Genomic DNA, 22,737 nt, shown 5'->3' with positions numbered 1-22,737 from the left:
CGGCTCCCGGGGAAGAGAGCTCAGAGGAAGGATTTTTAATAGCTCATCAGCACCGTTCGTGCGCGCCCGGCGAGGCGCGGGCCGTGGGGCGGCAGGGACGGGGAGGGGGCAGAGGAGCTCAAGGGGAAAATGAAGCTCAAGTCTCCGCAAAGGCAGGCGCCCTTGGGTGAATCACTGCCCTTCCCCAAGGGGGGGAAAAGAGGGTGAGGTGGTTTTTCCTTTGCCCCGGGGCGGAGAAGTTTGGTAAATGTCTGCGAAGCACTCGTGGGGCTGCATCAGCATCCCCTCCCGCTCTCATCCTCCCCGGCCGCCGCATGGCCCTTTTCCCTTCAGGCAGGGGATGCTCGCAGGCACGTCTTGCCGATGCAGTGGGCTGCGAGTCTGGGGGCTGTCGTCACACGTGGTGGATCTGTAGGCACATCAGGGGTGGTGATTGCTGGACCTAGCTGTCGTGCCTGTGGTTTGAATGTCTGCTACTCCGCTAGCAGCAAGCTGTCTGCTTTTCTTTGGAGTCTGATGAGATAAAGGACCTCAAACTGGAGCTGGAACAAGTCGGTTAGTAAGCAGTGGGGTTAAGGTTATGCTGAGCTAAAGGTTAAATCTGGCAGGAGATGTCCATGTCCGCAGTATTCCTGGTAGAGCTCTTCTTGGGCTTCCCCACTGAGTGTCCTCTGGGTACAAGTCAGTTCCTAAGAGCGTGTGTGCACGTGCACATGCATGTATCTGGTGTCCCCCCCCATGCCCCCAACAGTTTTTTGTGAATGAAAAGTTAAATCACTGTTCATCAAAGCAAAAACATTTAAGGTGCATGCGTAAATCTCAGTTTTTATTCTCAGTAGATGACTTCCTTTCTTCCCACTGCCTGTTTTCTCCTAAATGAGTAAACCTTATGCAGGGGATTTTCTATTTCTTTGCAACTCCTTGTTCTCATCTGCAAATTCTTTGGTGCAAGTAGATGTTGCTTTCCCACTCTTCTAGCCTGTTCTTTTTTCCCCTTCTTGGAGTTAGTTTGGAAGGGGAGAAAGCACAGCTGACTGACAGCTTTGAAAACGTCAAGTAAAATGAATCTAGTGTTTAACCGAGTTGAACTAAAACGTGACTTCTTGAAAGAAGTTTGCAAAAGATTCGAAAGACCTGTTGATCTGAGCAGAAGGCGCTCAGGGAGCTGTCACACCATAAGCCAGCCTCTGGGATCACCTTCAAGTTGACATCCGTCAGCTTTCGCAGAGCTGGCTGAACCCTGCTCCTTTTAAAGACTTAGGAGCCGTAATCCCTCAGCTAGATCAGATGGTAAGACTGGTATTAGAGATAGATTTCTAAAGTAGTGCTTGGGGGATTTCACTGCATCAGACTTTTGCAGGGGAATTGAATGCTCAGTGAAAATCCATTGCAGCTTGTATTGCACCCAGCACTTCCAGGAGACTTCTGTCCTTTCTAGCAAAAACTCTCCATTTGAGAGGTGAAAAGTGTTTTGTTTTGGTTTCTTTTCTCCTTTAAACCCTTTGTTGACACACCTTCCGGAGAAGGGGCTTGCTGAGAAATCAGACAGGTGTTGCTTGATGGTAGCTGGCGTGTGTGTATTGTGATACTGAATTACCAGCCAGGGTGCCAAGAGTGGGTAATACAGTATGTCTGCACAGGCAGGTGGGGAGGGCAGGGCTGCAGGCGCTGGAATGTTTTCTTCTTTCCTTTTAAAACATATTATTAAGCAAAAAGCTAAATTCACTGTTGTTCTTAGCAATCTCTTGAAGTCTGCTTATTTGGGCATGACGTGCAGCACTCAAACCCCAAAGAAAAGTCTGAGCCAAAGTTCTTTCCTCTCCCTCTCGAGCGGATAACACGTCTCCAGGCTCCGCTCTTTTGTTTTAAATAACTTTCTGGTCCGTATGTCTGGTAGAAGTGGTGTTCACGCTCTTCAGGCTGCTGGTGCAGCTTTTGTTCCTGCTGCTAGATCATGACTACTGTCATCTCGCTAAAGGACAGGTTTGTTGGTTGGGTCAAGCTCATTTTTCGTATTTTTACTCCTAATTAATTTAATTTTCCTACACTAGCAAGTAACAGGAGTGTGTTGATTAATAGTCATGCTCTAGATTTCTGGGAATTGCTGGTCTCATCATCTTACCCCTCATACAGCGAGTGTCTGTCAGTTCCCGTAGCAAAATGGTGGGCAGGGGGATTGCCGCCTTCTGCGAGGTGGGGCGGTTTGGGGACCACTAGGGAGAGGCACCTGTGCCGAGAGGGACGACCCTTGCTTGCAGGCGCTCTCTGAATGCACAGACAGCTCCTGCCTCAGGGTTCTTTTTTCTGATGCTTATTTGCTTTGAAATCTATATACAATATCCTGTCTTGTTCTGTGGCTATAGCGATTATCACTGATCCAGTATGAAGTCACCATGACCTAGTTGTTTGCATATATTTATGCCAATAGATGGCTGGGCGTCAGGTTACCCACGGTTGCAGCAAAGTTGGCAGGGTGGGAAACTCAAGCCCCTTGCTGTCTGACAGCAGGTACCCTGTGGACAGATTTACGCGGGTGTTAAATGACCGGCCACTCAGCGATTGCATGCTTGCAGCTGGCTGTGCCCGAGGTAGATGAAATCATGGTGATATGCCACGGCCCCAAGCCCTGTGTAGTGCCCGTGAGGCTTGAACTCCTCTTGCAGTTGGGCGACAAAAAGGCGGCGCAGCCCTCCTGCTGTCTCATCCGCCTCTGCTGGGTGCTGCTGCTTGCCTCCCTGTGCCCTGACTATGTCCCGAAGCAGAGGTGGGCTCCTGGTCACCCTCCTTCTCTGGCATGCCAAGATCAAGGTGTTGGCCAGAGCCTGGAGCTCCCCTCCTGTGTTTTGGGGACACATACATATGTATATATTTCTTTGCACAGGCTTGTTCATCATAACCCATTAGCCCTTGGCTGTTTGCTTTCTGAATTTAAGCTGCAGGTCCGATGCCTTCCTTGCTCACTGTAGCCAAAGGGGTCTGATAGTTGGGGTGCCAAAGGGTGGACGAGGAGCAGATCCCTTCCTCTGCTGGCAGAGGGGCCACGCTGTTTGACCTGGAGCCTCGGTATTCGTGTTGGTGTCGGGCACCTCTCCTGTCCTTCTGAAAGCAGTGATTATATTTTTTCCCTTCTTGTAACCCCAGCTTTCTGTCTTTGAAGATATTATACACAAAATTACAGTCAACACCAATGCTCCTGATCCATGACTGAGGGGCGTGTATCTCCTTCCATTTGTTCAATTCTCCGAATGCCTGCAGATACGAGACACGTTGGTTCCTGGCGTGCGCTGTGCCCTCCCTGCGCCATCGCACTTCCATATTTATGCTTTCATTTCGGCCCATCACCTTTGGGTGCCCAATGTCTTTACATTTCAGTGATGTTAAGGCATCCAAGCAATTAGTTGGCTTTTTGAGATTTTTGAGGCTTTCTGTCCTTGAAACCTTCACAATGCTATTAGCAAACTGATGTGTTGAGGGAAACAATGCTTTCTAAATTTTCTTCCTCTTTCAAATATAAGCGATTCTTTTCCTACCTCTTGAGATGAAAAGACAACATAGTGAGCTCACTCTTACCTTCAGTAAGGAATTGCTTTTTAATTAAAAAACAATAAGGAATTTCAGGTTAAAAAGATGTATGATATAAATCACCATCTAGATCTGTTTCGCAACTTTTTTTTTGTAATTGTTTGGCATGTTCCCCGTTTCCGCGGGCTGGGTAAATCCTTTGTGGGTTTAATCTCTAGCCTGCAGGCACCTAAAATACATTACACAATTTGGCCTTTGCATTTTAAAGAATTTTTTTCCTTAGCTGAAATACCTGTAGCATCTCCTCCGCCATATGGCAGGGTGGCGTTGAGTGAGGAGGGAAGGGACCGGCTTGGCTTATTTTCAGTCCCTCTCTCCTCCCCAGTGTCTCTCCCAACTTTGTTTTTTCCTATGTTAGCCATGTGTACACTTTGAAATGCAAATAATCCCTGAATATCACTAGCTAATCCTTCTGTTGCCACGTTACCCACCACCCACCCATGCGTGCGCCGGCTCTTCCCATCCCGGCAGGGTGGATGGCCACGTTTGTGCTCTCGACCTGTATGAACCTGTCAGTGCTCTAAACAGTTGGGACCGGGGCCGTATTGGCCACGGCTACTAGAGATGTTTTTTGAGAAAACAGCCACCTTGGGGCTTTCACTTTTCTTTCTCTGCAAGAACTGAAGAGATGGAAGTGGGGAAATGCCAGCAATTCCTGTGGGTTACGTGGTTAGAGTTACTGGGAGAGCTCTGCGCTCGCAAATGTCTGAGCACCGGGAGAAAAACTGAATGCCTCTGGAGTAGGGTACTGATGAAAACTGCTGTATTTTGAAAGAACCTTGTACAGCAGAGGAGACTGGAGAGTCTCCTTCATGGGGGACATCCAGAAAACTGGGTTCAGGTTACATTATACTGAACCACATAAGAGTTTCCTTGCAAACCATTCCTGCTAAGCACATGCCCTTATTTCAGTGAGGGTTTTTGAACAGAAACCAACAACTTCAGCACGTGCCTCAATGTTTTGCTGAGTAAAGGTTTCCAGATGTGAACGCACTTCAGGAAAATGCTGCACCAGTGTTAACTGCTTTAGTGGGGAACATCTTAAAAGAGACAATCTAATATGCTCCAAATCAGCACAGTGGATAAGAGCATCTTGTTCTGCTCCAGGTGTTCATTGCACACCCTGGGACGGTCACAACCTCCCTTTGGGAGCCAGGTGCTGGGTTGTGCTCTAGGTCCCACGACGGACCTGGTCTTTGGGCTGTTCAACTCTTCTGAGCTTTGATTATTTAAAAAAAAAAAATAATAATTTCTTCACTACTTTATTTTTTACCTCTTTCGTGGACATAATGCTTTGAGTTTAGAAGTGTGGAGATTGCTATAGAGGTGGTCAGCAAGAGGTGTGAGATGCTTTTTGAAAGATGACTGAAACATCAGATTTGGTACACTCCCAAATTGGTCAGGGTCTTGCTTTCAAGTACTGTTCAATTCCAAGGTTCACGTCTTTATTTCACCCCTCTGCAAAAGTAGGAGGGCTTCTTACAAAACAGGATGAAACACTTTATGTGTGGTTTCCAATGCTTCCAGGATTACAGTGTGTTGTGAAAAGAATAGTGTCCGCTTTGTTAGGTGGGTAATGTGTGTCCCTTGGAAGAGGGGGTACGTGCCCAAGAGAAATAAAGACTATTTGTTCATGTAAAAGTAGTGCTCTTTATCTGAAGATTTTTGCCTTTGGGAAAACTGAGCTGCACAGTTATACTCTGCTATTCTAAAACAAGTAAAGGTCTAGGGTTTTTGCCTAGACCTGGAAGTCTGCTTATTGGAAGTTTTGCTTGTCTGGAAGTGTGGCTGTTTTGTGAACAAATGCAATGCACGTGCAGTAGCTGGTGCATTCAGCTATGTGTGCAAACCCATCTCCATCCTTCTGGCGTGCCTCCACCTCTAGCTGAACATCCTGACTCTCTCTTGCTCTTTTCCCCATCCAGTATTCCACTGAACTGAAAAAGCTGTACTGCCAGATCGCCAAGACATGTCCCATCCAGATCAAAGTGATGACCCCGCCGCCCCAGGGAGCCGTCATCAGGGCTATGCCAGTCTACAAGAAAGCTGAACATGTCACCGAAGTGGTCAAACGCTGCCCGAACCACGAGCTGAGCCGGGAGTTCAACGAGGGTAAGGAGGGCAGTGCTTTGCTGGCAGTCCCTCTCCAAAGCTGCTTGGCTGACAAGTGGCCGGTGCAGGGATTTGGCAGCAGCTTCACAGCAAACCCGCTGGAAGCAGACCTCCCTGCAGCGTCTTGTCTTTTATTTCCCGTGCTTAGCAGGAAGCTTCATACTATACTTTAGCTGTCCCTGTGCAAGCATGTCCTTGGGAAGAAAGTACCAAAATAAACCTCACGCCTGCCCAGGTTGGATGGATGTCTGTCCCCATCGCAGGCAGTGCCCTTCTGGCAGCCTTTCCCTGCTCCGCTTTTGCTCCCACAATAAGAAGCAGCTGTTCTTGTGCTCAGGAATGAGCTTCCATGTCACTGGGACAGGGATCTAGTAACAGGATGCAATATCATCTCCAGTCCTTAATCCACGCCTCAAAGACGGAGGGGCTGTTTATCTCTAGCAGGATAACGCTAAATGCGTTACTGTAGGCATCAACTGTAGGCAACCTTCCTGTACGTTTAACACTATGGGTTCAGTATTAATGTTTTAATCTTTTACTTGCTTCTCCTCATGTTAGTGAAGTAGCAGCTGTTTTAAAAATGTCCTGGGGTTTTCTGCAAACTCATGGGCTGGGCTTCACTTTGCCTTGGACGCTTAAGTTCACATAAGTTCAGATGAGCATCTGTTTTATTCTACGTGCATTATTTATCTCCTACTGTAAAAAAACCCGGTTGGTGTCAGTTATCCAGGCTCCTGAGACATCCTGCTCCCTTTGCTGGTTATAATGCAGCCAGCTAGACAAGCCCAAAAATAAGCAAGGACTTCGGAGTGTAAAATCAGAGTGGAGTGAGACAGTTCTTTTGAAATGGTTTTTCATATTAGAAAGTGCTTTTCTGACAGTACTGGATTTTTTGAGGGTTGATACCTGGTTCAGTGGTGGAGTTTTAAGAAAGAAAAAAACCTAAAACTTGAAATTATTATTCTGAAATAATTATTTCTCTAGAAATATGCTGTATTTTGAGTAAGAAATGAACAGTTCAAACACAAAACAAATTCTTTGGATGAACCCATAACAGGCTTCTCTCCTCAGAATTTAGTTGTATGTTGTAGAAACACTGAAGAAAATTTGCAGGAAGGAAACTATTTTTTTTAAATTATTGGAAAGGGGCCTAGAAACAAAGACAACCATGTTCCCTTCTGCTGCCGCGCTAAACAAGCGTGATTTTTCAAGCTGACCGTTAATTAAATGCATATTTCTCCTGCTGCTTGGAATCTTTTTTAGCTCCTTAGTATCAAGACTGATGGGAGGGAACAGAAGAAAGCTGGCAGTTGATGGGGAAAAGAGTAGGGACTGAGATTTGAAGGAATTTGCTTTGTATACATGTTAGGGGGAGGAAAAGAAAGGCTTTCAGCTGGTGTGAAAATCCACATGGAGTTACCTGCTCGAAGAGTTGCTGTGAGCTGCCATTCAGTTGATGTTTGGGCTCGCTTAGTCTGGGATCTTGAACACGGGCTTCCCAAGTTTACTCACGAGTGTCCAGGGTGAACTTGAGAAAAGTCTGCATTGCTTTTCGTGTCTGTCAGCGGGCAGAAGGGATACTTTAAGGGCTGGGAGGCACGTGTGTGCTCTGATAGACGTCTGGGGCCAGGTGCAGGGGTTTTCCTTGGTGGAAGATCTTGCTGCCCTGCGTGTGAGCTTGTTTCGCTGAACGGTGTCTCTTGTTTTTTGCCTCCTTGCCCTTGCAGGGCAGATTGCACCTCCCAGCCACTTGATCAGGGTGGAAGGGAACAGCCATGCCCAGTATGTAGAAGACCCCATCACCGGGAGGCAGAGTGTGCTGGTCCCCTACGAGCCGCCCCAGGTATGTTGTGGGCTGAGGGTGGTGGCACCCCAGCACACAAAGGTGTGGGGGTTGTAACCCTAGTCAAAGGAGTCGGGATCTCGTGCTTTCCCCATCCTCATCACAATGAATCCCTTCTTCCTCTTTGTCAGAAATGAGCTTTTAAACACTCTCTTTATCCCTTGAGAGCAGGAGCTCTTAATTTCTTTTAAAGAAGCCTTGTGGTGGGGCCTATTTCATGCTAGTCTGATTGTAGCACAGCTGTGGGAGTACAAGTGGAGAGCCTGGAAAAAGCAGAGCTTTCCATCCGCCATCTATTCTGCACATCCCCTTTGTCTCATCCAGGTTGGTACGGAGTTCACAACAGTCTTGTACAACTTCATGTGTAACAGTAGCTGCGTGGGAGGGATGAACCGTCGCCCGATCCTCATCATTGTGACACTGGAAACCAGAGAGTAAGTAGTGCATCATGAGTGTAGCCCTTTGCTTGAGAGGTGGCCTTCTGGCTCCTCTTCTGCTCGGGGCAGCATTGCATATCCTTAGGGACAGTTTGATGCAAGGGGCCATAGGATATTTTCAAATCTTTGCAGGTGGGAGTTGCCCGACACCTGGCACCTGGGACATCCTGACTGGGAAATGGGAGGTTTGGGTTTGTCTGTGCATAGTCTGGTGTGAAGTTGAGGGATGCTGCTGGCTCCCATCTGAGCCAGCAGCTGACGTTTCCTCTTTCACTTCTTTTCCCAGTGGGCAAGTCTTGGGCCGCCGATGTTTCGAAGCCCGCATTTGCGCTTGCCCAGGCAGAGATCGCAAAGCAGACGAGGACAGCATCCGCAAGCAGCAAGTCTCCGACAGCACAAAGAATGGTGATGGTACGAAGCGCCGTAAGTAGCTGGCAGAGCTGGGCAGATTGCAGATCGTGCTGTCACCGGGTGCAGGTGTGACCCTGGTGCTTGTGCCGCAGGGATGGAGCGGTGCTGTGCATGAGCTTGGAGGCAGGAGGGCATTAGTCGTCTGTTCTCCCAAGGTGAATCAGCCTGAAAAATGAGCTGGTGTTCACAAAACGGCATTTGACAATCTGGGTTTGTGGGCTCCCTTGCAGCGCTGCCTGTGTTAGATAAGCCCTGCCAGCAGTGGCTGGAGGGGGTGTTTATTTGCCACCCTCAAGGTACATGGTTGGGACTCTGTAACCACTTTTTGAACCTTTACTGCTTGTTTGGGACTGTGCTGTCATTCTCTGCTCCTCCTAGCCAGGAGGAGAGCACATGCTGTGGCATGTGTCTTCTAGCCACAGCGATCTAGATTAAGACTGCACGTAAACCCTGCTGTGTATCACTGTGCATCGGAGGTGCTCTGGCAAGTGGCCTCTCTCTGTACTCTAAGGATTGCAACGTACTCATCAGACATGCAAGATGTGGAAACCCAGCTTTGGTTTTCTGCATATGTTCGGTGATGGCACTAGGCTGAACAGCAAGGCAGCAGGTTTTGACAGGAGGCAGATTGGAGTGGGGCTTTGTTTTCGCAGTGAATTCTGCGTGCTCCCTGCCTGCTGTCTCGTCTTTGTGGATCACTGATCCACTGACAGCTCGTGAGGACTATATACCAAAGCTCACAGTCTTTCCTGCAAAGAGCCAGTGCTTGTTCTAGGTATGGTTTGCTGGGGTTTTGCCATATACCCACTGCTCCTTGGCTGACGTGTTTCCCCAAGCCATATGGCCACCCAACATCTGCAAAGTCGTGTCTGCCTTAAGGAGCCAGGAGCTGCAAGCAAGTTCTGGAGTGGCTCAGGCAGAGACCCTGTCAGAGCACTGTGGATTTGAGCTGGCCATGCACTTCATGTCTCTCTTTTGTATCTCTCTCTCTTCCCCCCCAGCTTCCTTTTTTTTTCTTTTTTTTTTTTTTTTTTTTAATGGGATGCTTGTGGGGTTTCTCTTCCAGCTTTTCGACAAGGAACTCATGGCATACAGATGACATCTATCAAAAAAAGACGTTCCCCAGATGATGAGCTCTTATACTTGCCGGTGAGTTCTCTCTCTCTCTTTGCATTTATCCTGTGTTTAGTATCTTCCTCAGTGCCTTGAGGCAAGTCAGCTGCTCACCTAGACCTCAAAGAGAACTGAGGATGGGGATGGGATGTGGAATATCTTTTTTTTTTTTTTTTTTTTTTTAATCCCCAGAGCTATCTATTTTAAAACCATATTCCAAGGGGGAAAAAAAAAAAAAAGAAAAAAATCCTATTAGCTGCTGACTGGGAGTGCTTTGTGCAAGGCATATGAGAATATCCCAAGTAATCTGTCTGTCCTGGTGGAAATATTGTTTTGGAGACCTAACTGGGTTTCCTCATCTGTCATTTCTGGCTCTGTGGCACTTGAGCTTTCTCTGGAGCTAATTGGTGTTGTCTTGCTGACAAAGGTGGATGTTTCTTTGGTTTTTGTATGTATTACAACTGTTGTGGAGTGAGAGAATTGAAATACACTGTATTAAGTGTAGGATCAGAAAGAGCAAGAAGTATCTGTAATTGGCCGTTTAGCTGCTTCCCCATGAGCCACATTTAGTTGGATAAATCGCAAACCACGGTGTGCTTAGAGGAAAAGGGAGATCCAAACCCAACACCCAAATTCAAGTACTCTTTTTTTTTCCTCAAGGCATGTAAGATTCAGCACCAGATTTGCTTACATCTGAGGCAGGTAAAGACATTTTCTGTCTAACAGATTGGATCAGAATATTGCTTTTGGTTGGCACAGATTTACATCGAGTCAGATGACAACCCCAAGATGTTCATTAGCCTGCAGTGTTAGATTATTGCTCTTCAACATTATCTGCTGTACCTCTAGCACAAGGCTTAGCGGTTTTATTGCATATGCATAGAGTGTAAACAGACTATTTGCATTCTGCTCTGGTTGTTTACGTGACTTTATCTAAAACTCACTAAGGTGGCTGTCACTATAGATGCCGTCCTTTAAGACTTTTCTTTTCCCTCTTTTCTTTTTCCCGTGATGCAGGTGAGGGGACGGGAGACATATGAAATGCTACTAAAGATCAAAGAGTCCCTGGAACTGATGCAGTACCTTCCCCAGCACACGATTGAGACCTACCGGCAGCAGCAGCAGCAGCAGCACCAGCACTTGCTCCAGAAGCAGTGAGTATGAGTGTGCTTGCAGTGACCTGTGCAGTGAGGATGGTGTGAAGGGGGAGAGAGGAGAGAGACACAGAAGGCTTCTGCACAGTTGTTCATAGGGATGTGGTACTCAACCGAGGGCCAAGCACTCATAGAGTACTGCATTGGCAAAATCCTTTCCAACAACATAGCTGCTTGTTAACCCCCTGGTCAGAGCTGGTAGAAATTGATGCCAGGAGTTTGGCCAAAACCGAGTTTCTGGACCAGAGCTTGAGAGATCATGAGTCTGAGATTCAGATTTCACGACCTCCACAATGGGACAAAGCAGTCCTCCTTCCCCAAGTGCACATCCTGACTGCTTGCAAGGTCCCTCTCTAGTCTCTTGTCCCACACAGCTCACCTTTTGGCCTTGGAGGGTGAATGACAGGCTCAGCGCCTCGTTCCTGACTTCCAGCCGGAGCCCAAGGCACAGCAAGTGCTGTTGAACAGCCTGCAGACAGAAACCCAATGCACATGTGTGTCCCAGCTGGGGAGCGCAGGGGGGGTGTGCTCTTCTCTCACCTGCTCTGTGGGAACAGCAGTGAACGTGGAGCCCTCTCCACACCTTCTCGAGGGTGTCCACCTGAGCATCTTGCCAAGAGCATGTGAAGCCAGGACTGTGAGCACTGGCTCGGCCGAGCGCTCAGATCCCACTGCTGTGCATTTCTGATGCTGTTGGAGGGCTGGTGTCTCAGTGGGGTATAAATACTATAGGTTCCTCAGCTATAAAAAGGGAAGCTGAAAATCCATGAGCAAGGATGAAGCATGTAAGAACTGCTTTGTGACCAGTGGGCACTTCAAAGAAAGACTCTACGTGTGCACTTTTAAAGTGTTTTTAAAAACTATACTTTGTCACTGACTCTCCGCATTGCGCATGAGAAACTTTCCATCCAGGCAGACATAGTCCCTGTCTGAACTTGGCTGGCAGGGCTGCACCAGGATTATTCTGGGTGGTGTAAGTGGCAGGAGGATGGGGAGAAGAAGGGCCAAATAAGTGTTTGGTTTCCATTTTCCCCTCTGTTCCCAAAGCTTTGCAGTTACAGAGACTGGGTCAGAGAATGACTTCCCAGACAGACTGTAAGCAGTGTCATTCATGGCCATTGCTTCACCTGCTGTATCGGGTGACAGAAAATAGCCGCTCGGGCTGTAGGTAGCCACCAGCGGTAGTGCTTAGGATCTCATGCGTTCCTCCTGGTAAGCTCACGCGTCAAGAGGCTGTGGGTATAACTCATTCCTCTGCAGAGGTTAGCACGAGGCCAAGGCACCACGTAAGTCCCACTTGAGCCTGTAGGGATTTATTTCAGTGCCTTGGCCTTGTCTCAGGACTTCTGCAATACCACGGCTTTCTGCCAGATCTCTGCATGTGTTCACATTTCAACCTGTGTGGTTTTAGTGTCAGCTGGAGTCTTGTGGAGGTGTGAAAAAAGCCTTCTGCCAAAATGGCTGGAGCATCCAGGGGCTCTGGACTTTTTTTTTTTTGAGGTACTTTAATAATAATGAGAATTTTATCAGTCATCTGCACTGTTTCTATATACTATAGCTTGTATTTACTAGCTGCTAGGCATTGCGGCCTTTGTGCGCTCAGCTGCATGTCCTGAAAGCTCCACCTGAACTACAGCCATTTCAGCTGAGAAATGGTTTTGTAAGCAGAAATGGACGGCAGCAGATGACAGCTTTCACTTGGTGCTGACAGTTGCTTTGCCATAATGACTGTTTTCATTCTTCCTATATCAATAGGATGGGTTCCTGGCAACTGAGGTTGGTATTTGTGTTACCTTTAAGACCAGCGTGTATGTGTCCAGCCATTTAATTTAATGAAACTTCTTTTAGCATGTCTCCTGGCACTTGTCCAGTTATATACTGATTTTTCTCAGCTGCTGAGTGTGCTCAGATACTGGGGAGAAAGATTAAGAGCTTCTAAGGATGCCAGGAGTGGGGAGAAAAATAACTTTCAGTGTTTGTCCAGAGCTGCTGCAGTTGTCTCTGCCGACAGCCTGCCATCAAACAGGGTCCCCTGTGCTGAAATGCATGTTCAAGCAATAGCTTCTTAGGTGCGGCTGGGTTCTAGTGCTTTTTCCTCGATAATTCAGGGTATGACTTAATTTCTGAAGGAATGAGTTCAGGCCTAAGGGGCATTTAGGCTGAAAAGACTCATAGATGCAATTGCACCCCAAAAAAGAATCGTAAAGGAGCTTCAGGTCTCGATGTGAGAATGGGGAGAGAAGACGCTTTGTAGGAACTGGTTTGGGTAAGAGCAACCTTGCATGCGAGCAGGTTCAGCGAACTGCATGCTGCTGGGAGATGTCCTGCCACTGCTTCCTTGCCAGGCTGGCCAAACTCAGCAGCACAGTGACTCCTTTGTGGGTCTGTTCTGGCTTTAAAAGAATCATAGAATAGTTTGGGTTGGAAGGGACCTCTAAAGGTCATCTAGTCCAACCCCCCTGCCATGGGCAGGGACATCTTCAACTAGATCAGGTTGCTCAGGGCCTTGTCCAACCTGACCTTGAATGTTTCCAGGGATGGGGCATCCACCACCTCTCTGGGCAACCTCCTCCAGTGTGTCACCACTCTTAGCATAAAAAATTTCTTCCTTATGTCTAGTCTAAATCTACCCCCCTTTAGTTTAAAGCCAAAGGCAAAGAAAATGCCTTTTGCTTTATAAGTAGGGATGTACTTTCAAAACTGAGTCTCAGCTTGCTTTCATTCAAAGCGTGTGTTAAAACTGGGAGCTAGGAAAGTGCGTATGCAGTGACCAGGTTTGAATGTGTAGGAAGCTGTAGGTCCTAGCAGGGCTCTGTGTGGCCAGGATGTTTGTGAGTTGCCTTTGGCTCTTTATTCCCAAAATGGAGCTGCATCCACGTGTGCTCCACAGTCAAGCCTTGATGGAGGAATTGTTTTATTTTTTCAGTTTACTTTTCTGAGCAGTAGTTAACATAGAAAAGCTGTCTAGGTGTGTGGGAAGAAGTTTCCCTTTAATCACTACAACATGGAAAGCTTCATCATTTTTGAAGAATAGGAAAAGCAAAGATGAGATTATTATGGTGAAAGATAGCTTTAAAAAAATAAATTTGTCATTTTGGAAGACAATTGTATAATTGCTCTCGTGCACATAAAGACCAGCATGGCATTTGGCAGGCCAGCAGATGCAACTGTCTTACTGTTCTGGAATAAAAAGGACAAATCTGGTGACAAGCGGAGAGCTTTGTGTCCCACAAGATAACCAAAAATACTACAATGCTCCACATTGCGCCAGACCACAATCTTTCTCTGTCTCATCTCCTCTCTCTGTTTGCTCCTTTGTGCATGGTTTTCTCTTATTTACTGTTATGCCAAATACCTTCATGATCATAGGTGGGAAGTTTTTTTTCAGCTGCAGTTTCTGTTCTTCCTTTTTCACTGCCAAATCCTGGGGCCCATATTTGAACAGCAGCACACATGTTTATTTAGAAGACTTCCTTTTCATGGTCTGCCACCGTTGTTTAAAACATGGATTTGCCAGAAGATCCCTGCTGCCAGAGATACCAGAGGGGAGGGAAAGTTTCTTCAATACTCTACCGTGAAATACATTTACCATCAATATTCCCAGGGAGTATCTGCACAGTCTCTAAGGGTTTCACTGGAAAACATCAACAAAATTTCCCATGGTGAGTGTCACCCTGCTGAGTGCTGTTTTCAGAACAGTCTCTCTTTGAATTGGCCATAGCATGATTGAAGGGATTTCACAAAGTCTTCCAGCGGCTACCAAGAAGAGGGCTCTTATGTCCCAGCAAGCTCTTATATCCCAGCAAACATTTCTCTCATATCAGCAGGGTTGCAGCTACCAGCCCACTGGCTGCCTTTCAGTCTAGTGAGCTGCACAGCTCGTTATCCAGATGAGAGGGAATTAACCTTGCAAGTGAGGTATGACAAAGTCGAGCTATCCAGTGCCTGGAGTGCTCCAGCTGAGATGGGAGCTGCAAGGGTACTGGCGCTTGCTGTCACGGGGAGGGGGCTGGTGGGGAAGGTATTCTTCATATCTCCACCTAGTTATTCTCATTTTTGGTGTGGAAGCTAATAGTGGATTTTTGCATGGTTTGGTTTGGTTTTGTAGTGCTGTGCTTGCATGTGTTGTGAACTCCAGGCACTTGGATAGCATTCTCACTAGAGAATTGCCACGATGAAAGTAAGCACGAAAAAGTGTAGGATTAGGTATATGAAGAAGTGCTGCGTTGCTTTGCTGACTCCAAGAGTGCAGTGCCTTCCACATCAGCTGGTGGCCCCAGGGACCCCTTGGCTTTAGTGCAGAGAGTCCCCCAGCTTTGTTGAGATGTAATCAATATGACCCTTTCACAGTAGACGCCATCCTCTCTCCCTAGCACCAGCTTCTGTTTTTTAAGTAATTGACGTTTGAGGTGGGCTCAATGGAGGCTGCTTCTCTCCTTTTCCCCTTTGACTGAGTGCTTTTTTCCTCTTGTATTTGTCGCTGGGAACAGTATGGGAGCACCATTTGCACCCATGAGACTGGGACACAGAAATCGGATTTCCCTATCAACTAGTTGTTTTCTCTTCCTTGCCAAGCATTCACTTGTACCTGGGGTTTTCCAGCTTTCTAAATCTCCCTGTCGCATACCCTCGCTGTAGGTGCTAAGACATCTGCTTTTCCCCTCCTTCAAAGCCCATACTGTGATCATGAAGGTGGAAAGTGACTGTTTCTCTTGTGGTGGCTGGTGAAGGGTCCTGTACATTCATCTTTTTCTTTTCTCTGGTTCCTTCTCTACAGTCTCCTTTCGGCCTGCTTCAGGAGTGAACTCACGGACTCAAGGAGAGACCCTCCCAAACAGACCGATGCCATCCTAAAACATTCCAGCCCCCAAAACCCATCAGTATATCCATAAACTGAGCTGGTGGGGTTACTTTGCCCAGCTGGCGGGACTAGGAACAGTGGGGCAAATACACAGCCTGATAGCAACAGAGTAAATAGTGAGAGTAATCTCCCGAAGGGACTCAAACTTTGCAAAACCAACAGACACTTCTACAGACCTCTTAGTTGTAGCCCGTAGCATTGGGAGGTCAGGAACCACAATGTCGTCTGTCTTGTTGTTAACGTTTTCTTCCTGGTTTTGTAACCTGTTGATACTCTTTCCTGTTACTTCTGTATTTGTGAAACTCGGTAGGGTTTCTCTGAGCAGGTCTCAATTTTAAAATGCCTCTTGTCTTGTTTAAATTAAAAATGTGTTCATGGGCTGGGGGGGGGATGGAGGAGGGTTGGGTCTGTTTAAACAGTCTGTGATAGTCAATTTGGCCTGTTTTAATGCTGGTCATGCAGTAATAGTGCAAGTAGATGAAGTATTTGTACTGCTGGACAGAGGGAAGTAGTAATTATATGAATTGGCACTGGTAAGAAATCAATTTTTTTTTTCCTGTAGAAATGCCCACTAATTTGGCATCATGAATTGTTTCCCCTTATTTCCAATCATAAAGGGTCTGATCTAAAATACATCAAAATTGTAGGGAAGAGTGGGTGACTTTGACTTTGCACCAGTACCGCTGGCATTAATCCAGCTTTGCTGAACTTAGAAAGGTCCCTCCTGACTCTGTGGGCTTGATCCAGGTGGTGGGCTGAGCTGTACAAGGTGAACATGAGGTTGGAGTCTTTCTGCGTAAAGACATCCATGTGTGCCCAGTGTCCCTATCCCTTTGCAGCTGAGGGTGTAAAGGGTAGAGTGTCCAAAACTGCTCATTGCCCTACCTGTGAAAAGGGGTTGGCGTTTGCCCCTTTCCTTGCAGACATTCAGCAGTTATTAGATGTTGCTTTAGAGTATTCATCAACCCTACTAAATTTTACCCCACCACTACAAACCTCACAGATCAAAGGAAAGTGGTGCCAGCATATTTTGCAGCTGACTTAGCCAAGTGGCCTCAGGCCATGCCCACCTTGTCCATTAATCCTGCAACCAGTGGCTTTGCTTATTGTGTCTGTGAAGTGCATCCTGGCTTAGCAATTTCTGCACAGGAGACCGTTTCTCAGCAAGGACTTGTAAATCCTCACACTGCTTGCATCAAACTCGACCTCTGAAGGCCATTTGTATGGGGCTTGACAAGGTGGATTTGAACCCTTTGGAAACTTGATCTCGAAGTGTCAAGCCCAGACCAGCACAAAGGAGGAACAATCAACAGGCAAGAAACACGCTGTGGAATTAACCTGGCATTGCTGAGCATGGCACTCGGTGTGGATGCTGGTGATGAGGGAGGAGCTGGTTGAGGGTGGGCATGATGCCTGCTGTGGCTCTCCCCACCGAGAGGTGCTCAAACATCCTTACATGAAGAACAGCCCCTGATGCTGGTAGAGAAGTGTCCTTCAACCCACGCTCTCAGGCAGTGGCATCTCTCCTGAGGAATCCTCCAATGTTGACAGCTGCAGGAAATAGTGAAGAAGTTACTGAAGCAACGGTGCTCCCTGTGGGCTGGTGTCTGCCCAGATTAGCGGTGGTTGCAAATGCCAGTGATCAGCAGTCCCTGAGAAACACAGGGGACTGGATCAATACTGATGGGGACCTGTGTGCCTGCAGTGCAGTCCATGCTGGATTTATCTGGGGCAGGTGCGTACCCAGCTCTGACACACTTGTGGTTAGACACAGCCTGAAGAGAAGGTGCCTCCCAAATGCAGAACAGGCCTCCTGGCCACCCACCAAGGAAAAAAGCCTGATGCAGTGGGAGAAGACTCTTATCTCTGAACATCACATCATCTGCTTCCAGGCAGCAGAGCTGTGATCTGAGCAGGTGATGACTCGTACTTTGAGAGCCATATCCCATCTCTAGGATATCTCCTTCGTTGTCTTAGCAAGACTTGTGGTACCATAGCAGTGTGGGGGAGGGCTGATGGACAAGAGCCCCCAAAATTGTGATTAAGTATAAATAATAACTAATTAAATACTAGCAGTGACTATTTCATACAGTTGCAGCTCTACCATCGCTCCTTGTGTAAAACTAACCAAATCAAGTGCCTCTTTACTTTGCCTGGAAACTCCAGGAAGCACTTCGAGATCACAAAGCATATAACTATTTCTCTGTGCCTTTCTATTTGGAAGAAGAAAGGCAATACTATTCCTTTCCCTGTGAGAGGTGGGAATCTGAACTGAAAATGAAGCCCAGACACAGGATTATGCTTGGCACTGTCAGTCTGTCCTTCCAGTGAAGGTTTATTCCTGGATCTTGGTCTTGCCTGCTTGTGGATGGCAATACAGAAATACTGCAACAGGGACACACTAATCTGTATCTAGAGCTCTGTTCCAGGGCCTGTCCACCACCAAGTTTGAGGAGGCAGCCCACCAGAGATACAAGGCATCCACAGCCCACACTAGGAGATTCCAGCTCATGCTCCAGTTCATTATCTGGTCTGACCTCTAGGAAATCTCTTGTACCATGATGGGCAATACAGCACCTGGGACTTCACCAAACAAGAACGTAAATTATTTGGATCCCACTGTCCTCTGGAAAGGCTTTCGGATTTGTCCTCCTTACCTATAAAAGGATGGTGATTGTGAAACTGGTCTTAATGGTGACTTGATTTGCTCTCCAGCTACTTATCTTAGAAGGTGGATTTTTTGTGGTTTTTTGGCTACTTATCTTAGAAGGTGGATTTTTTGTTTTTGTTATTTTTTTTTTTTGTTTAGTCAAATAACCTGGAGCTGGAAGCAATTGGAGTTGCTTCGTAGTCTGTCCTTTGCAGATAAAAGGAGAAAACTTTTTCCCAGCTGTCTTTTGATTGCTTCTTTGTCATCTCTGGGGCTTCAGAAGAGTAAGCCTTTTCCTTTCAAGGAATAACCAAGTGGACTAATTGGGCCTTATCAGTTGAGTCAGGTCATATCAGTCTATGTCAACTAGTTGATGTTTATCCACTCCCTGTATTATAGCTCCATTCCCTGGAGAGCAGACTGCATCCACTGCCTGCCTTGGGAAATTCCCATACCTGAAATCTAAGGGGAGTCATTATTGGCACCCTTGTCCCTGTGCTGTAGTTGCTGTCTGCCTAGTGACCATCAGGGCTCCTCCTTTCCACGCTCCCAGTTAGTTACCAAGCTTACAAACCACTTGTGTGGTTGGAAAGATGCACTATTGCTTGCTTTAGAATAGCAGCTGTTTGAGATGTGGAGAGCATCTCTCTGCTTTCTAGTGTCCCGCTTCACGGGCCTTCAAAGTGGATGAGTGCAACTGAGCATCCTCTGTGTCACTTGTGTGCCATTACTAGACTACATCAATGACATCCCAGTGTTATGCAGCCCAGTGGGCAACCTCACTTGAAAAAACATTGCCAATGGGCACGTTGACCATGTGTGAACTTGGGATGTAATCCTTGCTGCACTTGCTGTGGCTACTGTAAGGAAAGGCGGGCCCAGAACTGGACAGCTTTGATTTCACTTGGGTCCCTCTGCATTGTGACTAGCTCTAGGTCTTCAGGGACAGCAAAGTGTAGGCACAGGGGCTTGAGTGAAATCTTAAACTCTCTGAGCCTGAGCTGCCCTATTCTTGCACTTAATGAACCTTTGATGTCATTTGCATTAAGGCTGCTTACATGACGGTGTGCTCATCTAATGTGAATGAGGACTCTAGGACTTGTCTGCTGCATCAGGTAATTGGTCTATCCAAGCAGTTTCCTACCTCTGGTGAAGGGCTGATATCCAGTGAGCTGGGACAGCACAGAATTATACAAGGTAATCTGTGAACTGAACTGTGCTTCATATGTGGGAGAAGGAAGTTCCTTCCTGACCTCTTGAGATGATCAGTATATGCCTTGAAGCATGAGAGGCGACTGCCCTCATATGAGCTTGCATAACTACAAATGTTATTGGCTAAATAATTACATAGCCTCTTGAAGAGAGAAAAATCAGTTGCAGAATGTGACTCAGTGCCTTTCGTATCAGACTGTTCCAAGAAGTCTAATAATCTCTTAATTGAAGTCCTTATACCTTGATATTAAAATGCATTTCACTGGCGTTGATATCAAAGAAATGTTAATGCTCCTACTTCTAATCTTTCTTGAGACATAGTAAGTACAATTTTAATGAAAATCACCGTGCATGACATTCTTATAATACCTGTTTAAAAAAAAATTGAGAAAAAAGCCATACATTTTAAATGAATCCTCAAACACCATGTAGTCTGTGTGTTTAATACCAAAAACATTTTCTTGTGTTTCTGAGGCTGTTGCTATATTGATGTGTGACATTAAGTTTCAATAAAATTTTGCATCTTGGTTTATCTTGGGACTTTTCTTTGGCTAGATGGCTTTCTCTAGACCTTTTACACATCTGTTCACGTGATGGAATCGTTTAGTTGAAACGAGTATGGGTACGAAGAAAAATGCTTTCGTTTCCTGTTTTATTCACTTGAGCTTGATTGTCTTGAGCTTGATTCTTATGAGTGTGAATGAGATAATAATGGAATCCTTAAGCTATATGTTAAAGTATGCATTTGTTTTCTATAGTGTAGGGTGCTTTGGGTTGGCCTCTGTTTGCTTGCTGCTTTTTTTTTTTTTTTTTAAATCCCCAAAGTATTTTGTAGTCTCCTAACTAGCTTTGCTGAGATCACAGTTGCTGGTGGAGAGGGCAAAGTTAGGCCCACTACTGACCTCTTTGGAGAATCTTGTTTTGTAGCAACAGGCATCCATTAAAAAAAAAAAAAGTTTCTAGTCATTAAAATCTGTCCTGAGCTTAAACAATGCAACAAAATTTTTTTTTTTTTAAATCTTTGTGATTTGATTTGGAATTTCACTGTGTATGTGGTGACCTCACTTGCATATCATGCAGATTTTGCCCTAAGAGACTACTCAGGTGTGTATTAATTTCAGCTGAAGCTCATTTAGGATAAGTGCCTGAACCTGTAAAGTAGAAATATTCATTTTGGTCCTAAATCCAGAAGCCTCTTAGGTTAATGGTGGTGTTAACCTGACTTGAATTTCATGGCTGGCCTAAAGTTTTATAATTGGTGAATTGAAGCCTCGGATCCGAATCATTCCCTTCACCGTGAAAAGTTGGGTCTGAACTTCATGGCTCGGTTTCACTTCCCCTTGGGAGTTGCTGCCATCATAAATATTAATTTGTGAAGCTTCTTGTGCTTTCCACTTCCTTGAGTCTATGAAGTTTGCTGGATCTTGTCCTGCATCTTCACTGCCAAAGGACAGTTCACACCCTTCTGTACCTCCTGTAATTGTGTAATTAGGTAACATTTCTTCAGGGCCTTAGATACCCTAGCCTGTCAGCATAGATGTTTTTGCCACCCAACACTGCGAGTCTTAAAAGTGCAGGAAGCTGGAGACAATGTAATTGTATGAAACTTGACCTTGAGTGCTGAAGGTTTTAATAAATTATCTAGGAATAAGCCTTTTCTTCCTTTACACTTTGCTTATTTGAAGTAATAACTAGTCCCTTTGCATAGAAGGAAAGCCAGTTCCCAGGAATTGGTGTAACCAGTTACACCCGGACAAACAAGTTTTCCAATGGTAAATAAGATGGGAATATGCCCTTGCACATTCACCGCAGGGTCACTGTGATATGGCCGAACGAGTGCCGGGCTCTGTGGCAAGCCGGGTGACCTCTGCTCTGTTGGGCAAGCATGGCTTGCGAGGGTACATCGTGTTTGGAAAGCGTGCACGCTTCCCCAGCACCTTTTGCTCAGTCTTGCAAATGCCCCTAGTGTCAGAGAAAGAAAAACCCGCGCTCTTGTGGCATGGCAATGCTCTGCCAATTGCGCTGTTGGGCCCGCTTTAATGATCATTTTCTGCATATCCCAAATAAGACCCCACTCCAGATGGGATGCCGCAGCTGTAACTCGATCTGGGAACTGGGCTACTGTTCAGAAGCAGTCTGGTCTTTGTGCTCTGGATCGCTTACGAGGCGGGATTGCAGCTGGGACCCTCGGGGCTGGGGCAGGGGAGCTCGCCAGCAAGCTTCTCTGGCCCGGTTCATAGATATGCTGGATGAAGTTTGGGGCTGTCTGGACTTGAGGAAGGCTAGTGCTGTTGCCGAGTGGTAATAAGAATCTGATAGTCTTTGCAAGCAGCCTGTGGGGTTTGGATACAGAGTTCTCCTTAACACCAGCAAAAGCTGCGTGTCGGTGTCCCAGGCAGCTCTGACCATCTCAGTAGTGGTCCCTAAGGTGTATGGAGTCTGTCTTGAGCAAAGAGCCTCTGGCTGTTACATGTACATCTGGTAACAACCTGATTATATGAATAACTAGGAATTTTGGAGAAACCAAGGTGATAAGTGTGACCCGATCTGAAAATTGTTTCTGCAGTCAGGTTTTAGGGGTAGTTAGGATGGTTTGAGGTAGCTTCCTCAGCTCTTGTTCTTATGAAAAGCCTTTGACCACAAGGAGAGCTTAACTTAACTTAAAAATACTATTTTTGAGTTTTGGCAGCTGTTTGCGGGCTTTGCATATGTTCTCTTCAACTGAAAAACTTACTTAAAAACTTTTCCTTAAATAAAAAATTTGAACTGAAAGTGAAGCTTCCCTTTGTCAGTATTTCACCATTTGTTTTTTAAATGCCCAGAATATCTGGGAAACTTCTTATTTCCTGTTGACTCTCTCTCCAATGATCTTTATCTGCGATGCTCCCATGGCGTCAGTGATTTCACCAGCAGTAGCTCACCGCTGCCACAAACAAAAAACGTAGCCCCTTGGATGCGCACTCTTAACAACCAACCGCTGTGATTCCTGTCCTAACATCTCCTTGGTTTGCAGGACCTCCATGCAGTCGCAGTCATCCTATGGCTCCAACTCTCCACCGCTCAGCAAAATGAACAGCATGAACAAGCTGCCCTCGGTCAGCCAGCTAATCAACCCCCAGCAGCGCAATGCCTTGACCCCAACCACCATCCCCGACGGCATGGGAACCAACAGTAAGAAACACTCGCTCCTTCTTCTCCTGCTTTGTGCGCGCACCTCACTAATCTAGGGAAGGAGACTTGGCATCTCCAAGTGGCTAGTGTTAGTCCGGGGAGCCTGGAGTCATTCGTGGTAGCAGAGCTGGGAACCTGCAGAGTCAAATATTGCTCACTGCTGTGCCACGGGGCAAGTCACCTCCTTTCTC

The 22,737-nt window shown here is 46.5% G+C and overlaps 1 protein-coding gene across 3 annotated transcripts in view; it reads left to right on the top strand.

Annotated features, from left to right (window-relative positions):
* TP63 (tumor protein p63) overlaps positions 1 to 22,737 on the top strand; it is a 107,530-nt gene that overhangs the window by 80,856 nt on the left and 3,937 nt on the right. For 2 of the 3 annotated variants that reach the window (XM_009282360.2, XM_019472875.1), the window contains 7 exons: positions 5,508 to 5,694; positions 7,422 to 7,537; positions 7,862 to 7,971; positions 8,261 to 8,397; positions 9,452 to 9,534; positions 10,516 to 10,652; positions 22,389 to 22,546. In XM_009282360.2, the coding sequence (XP_009280635.1) occupies positions 5,508 to 5,694; positions 7,422 to 7,537; positions 7,862 to 7,971; positions 8,261 to 8,397; positions 9,452 to 9,534; positions 10,516 to 10,652; positions 22,389 to 22,546 (928 nt within the window). The remainder of the gene's footprint in view (positions 1 to 5,507; positions 5,695 to 7,421; positions 7,538 to 7,861; positions 7,972 to 8,260; positions 8,398 to 9,451; positions 9,535 to 10,515; positions 10,653 to 22,388; positions 22,547 to 22,737) is intronic. The other variant, XM_009282361.1, reaches the window with a different exon arrangement.

Source organism: Aptenodytes forsteri, unplaced genomic scaffold (assembly GCF_000699145.1).
Source record: "Aptenodytes forsteri isolate BGI_AS27 unplaced genomic scaffold, ASM69914v1 Scaffold404, whole genome shotgun sequence".
NCBI lineage: Eukaryota > Metazoa > Chordata > Aves > Sphenisciformes > Spheniscidae > Aptenodytes > Aptenodytes forsteri.
Note: the sequence above shows the minus strand (reverse complement) of the source record. Positions and strands in the feature narration are given on the sequence as shown.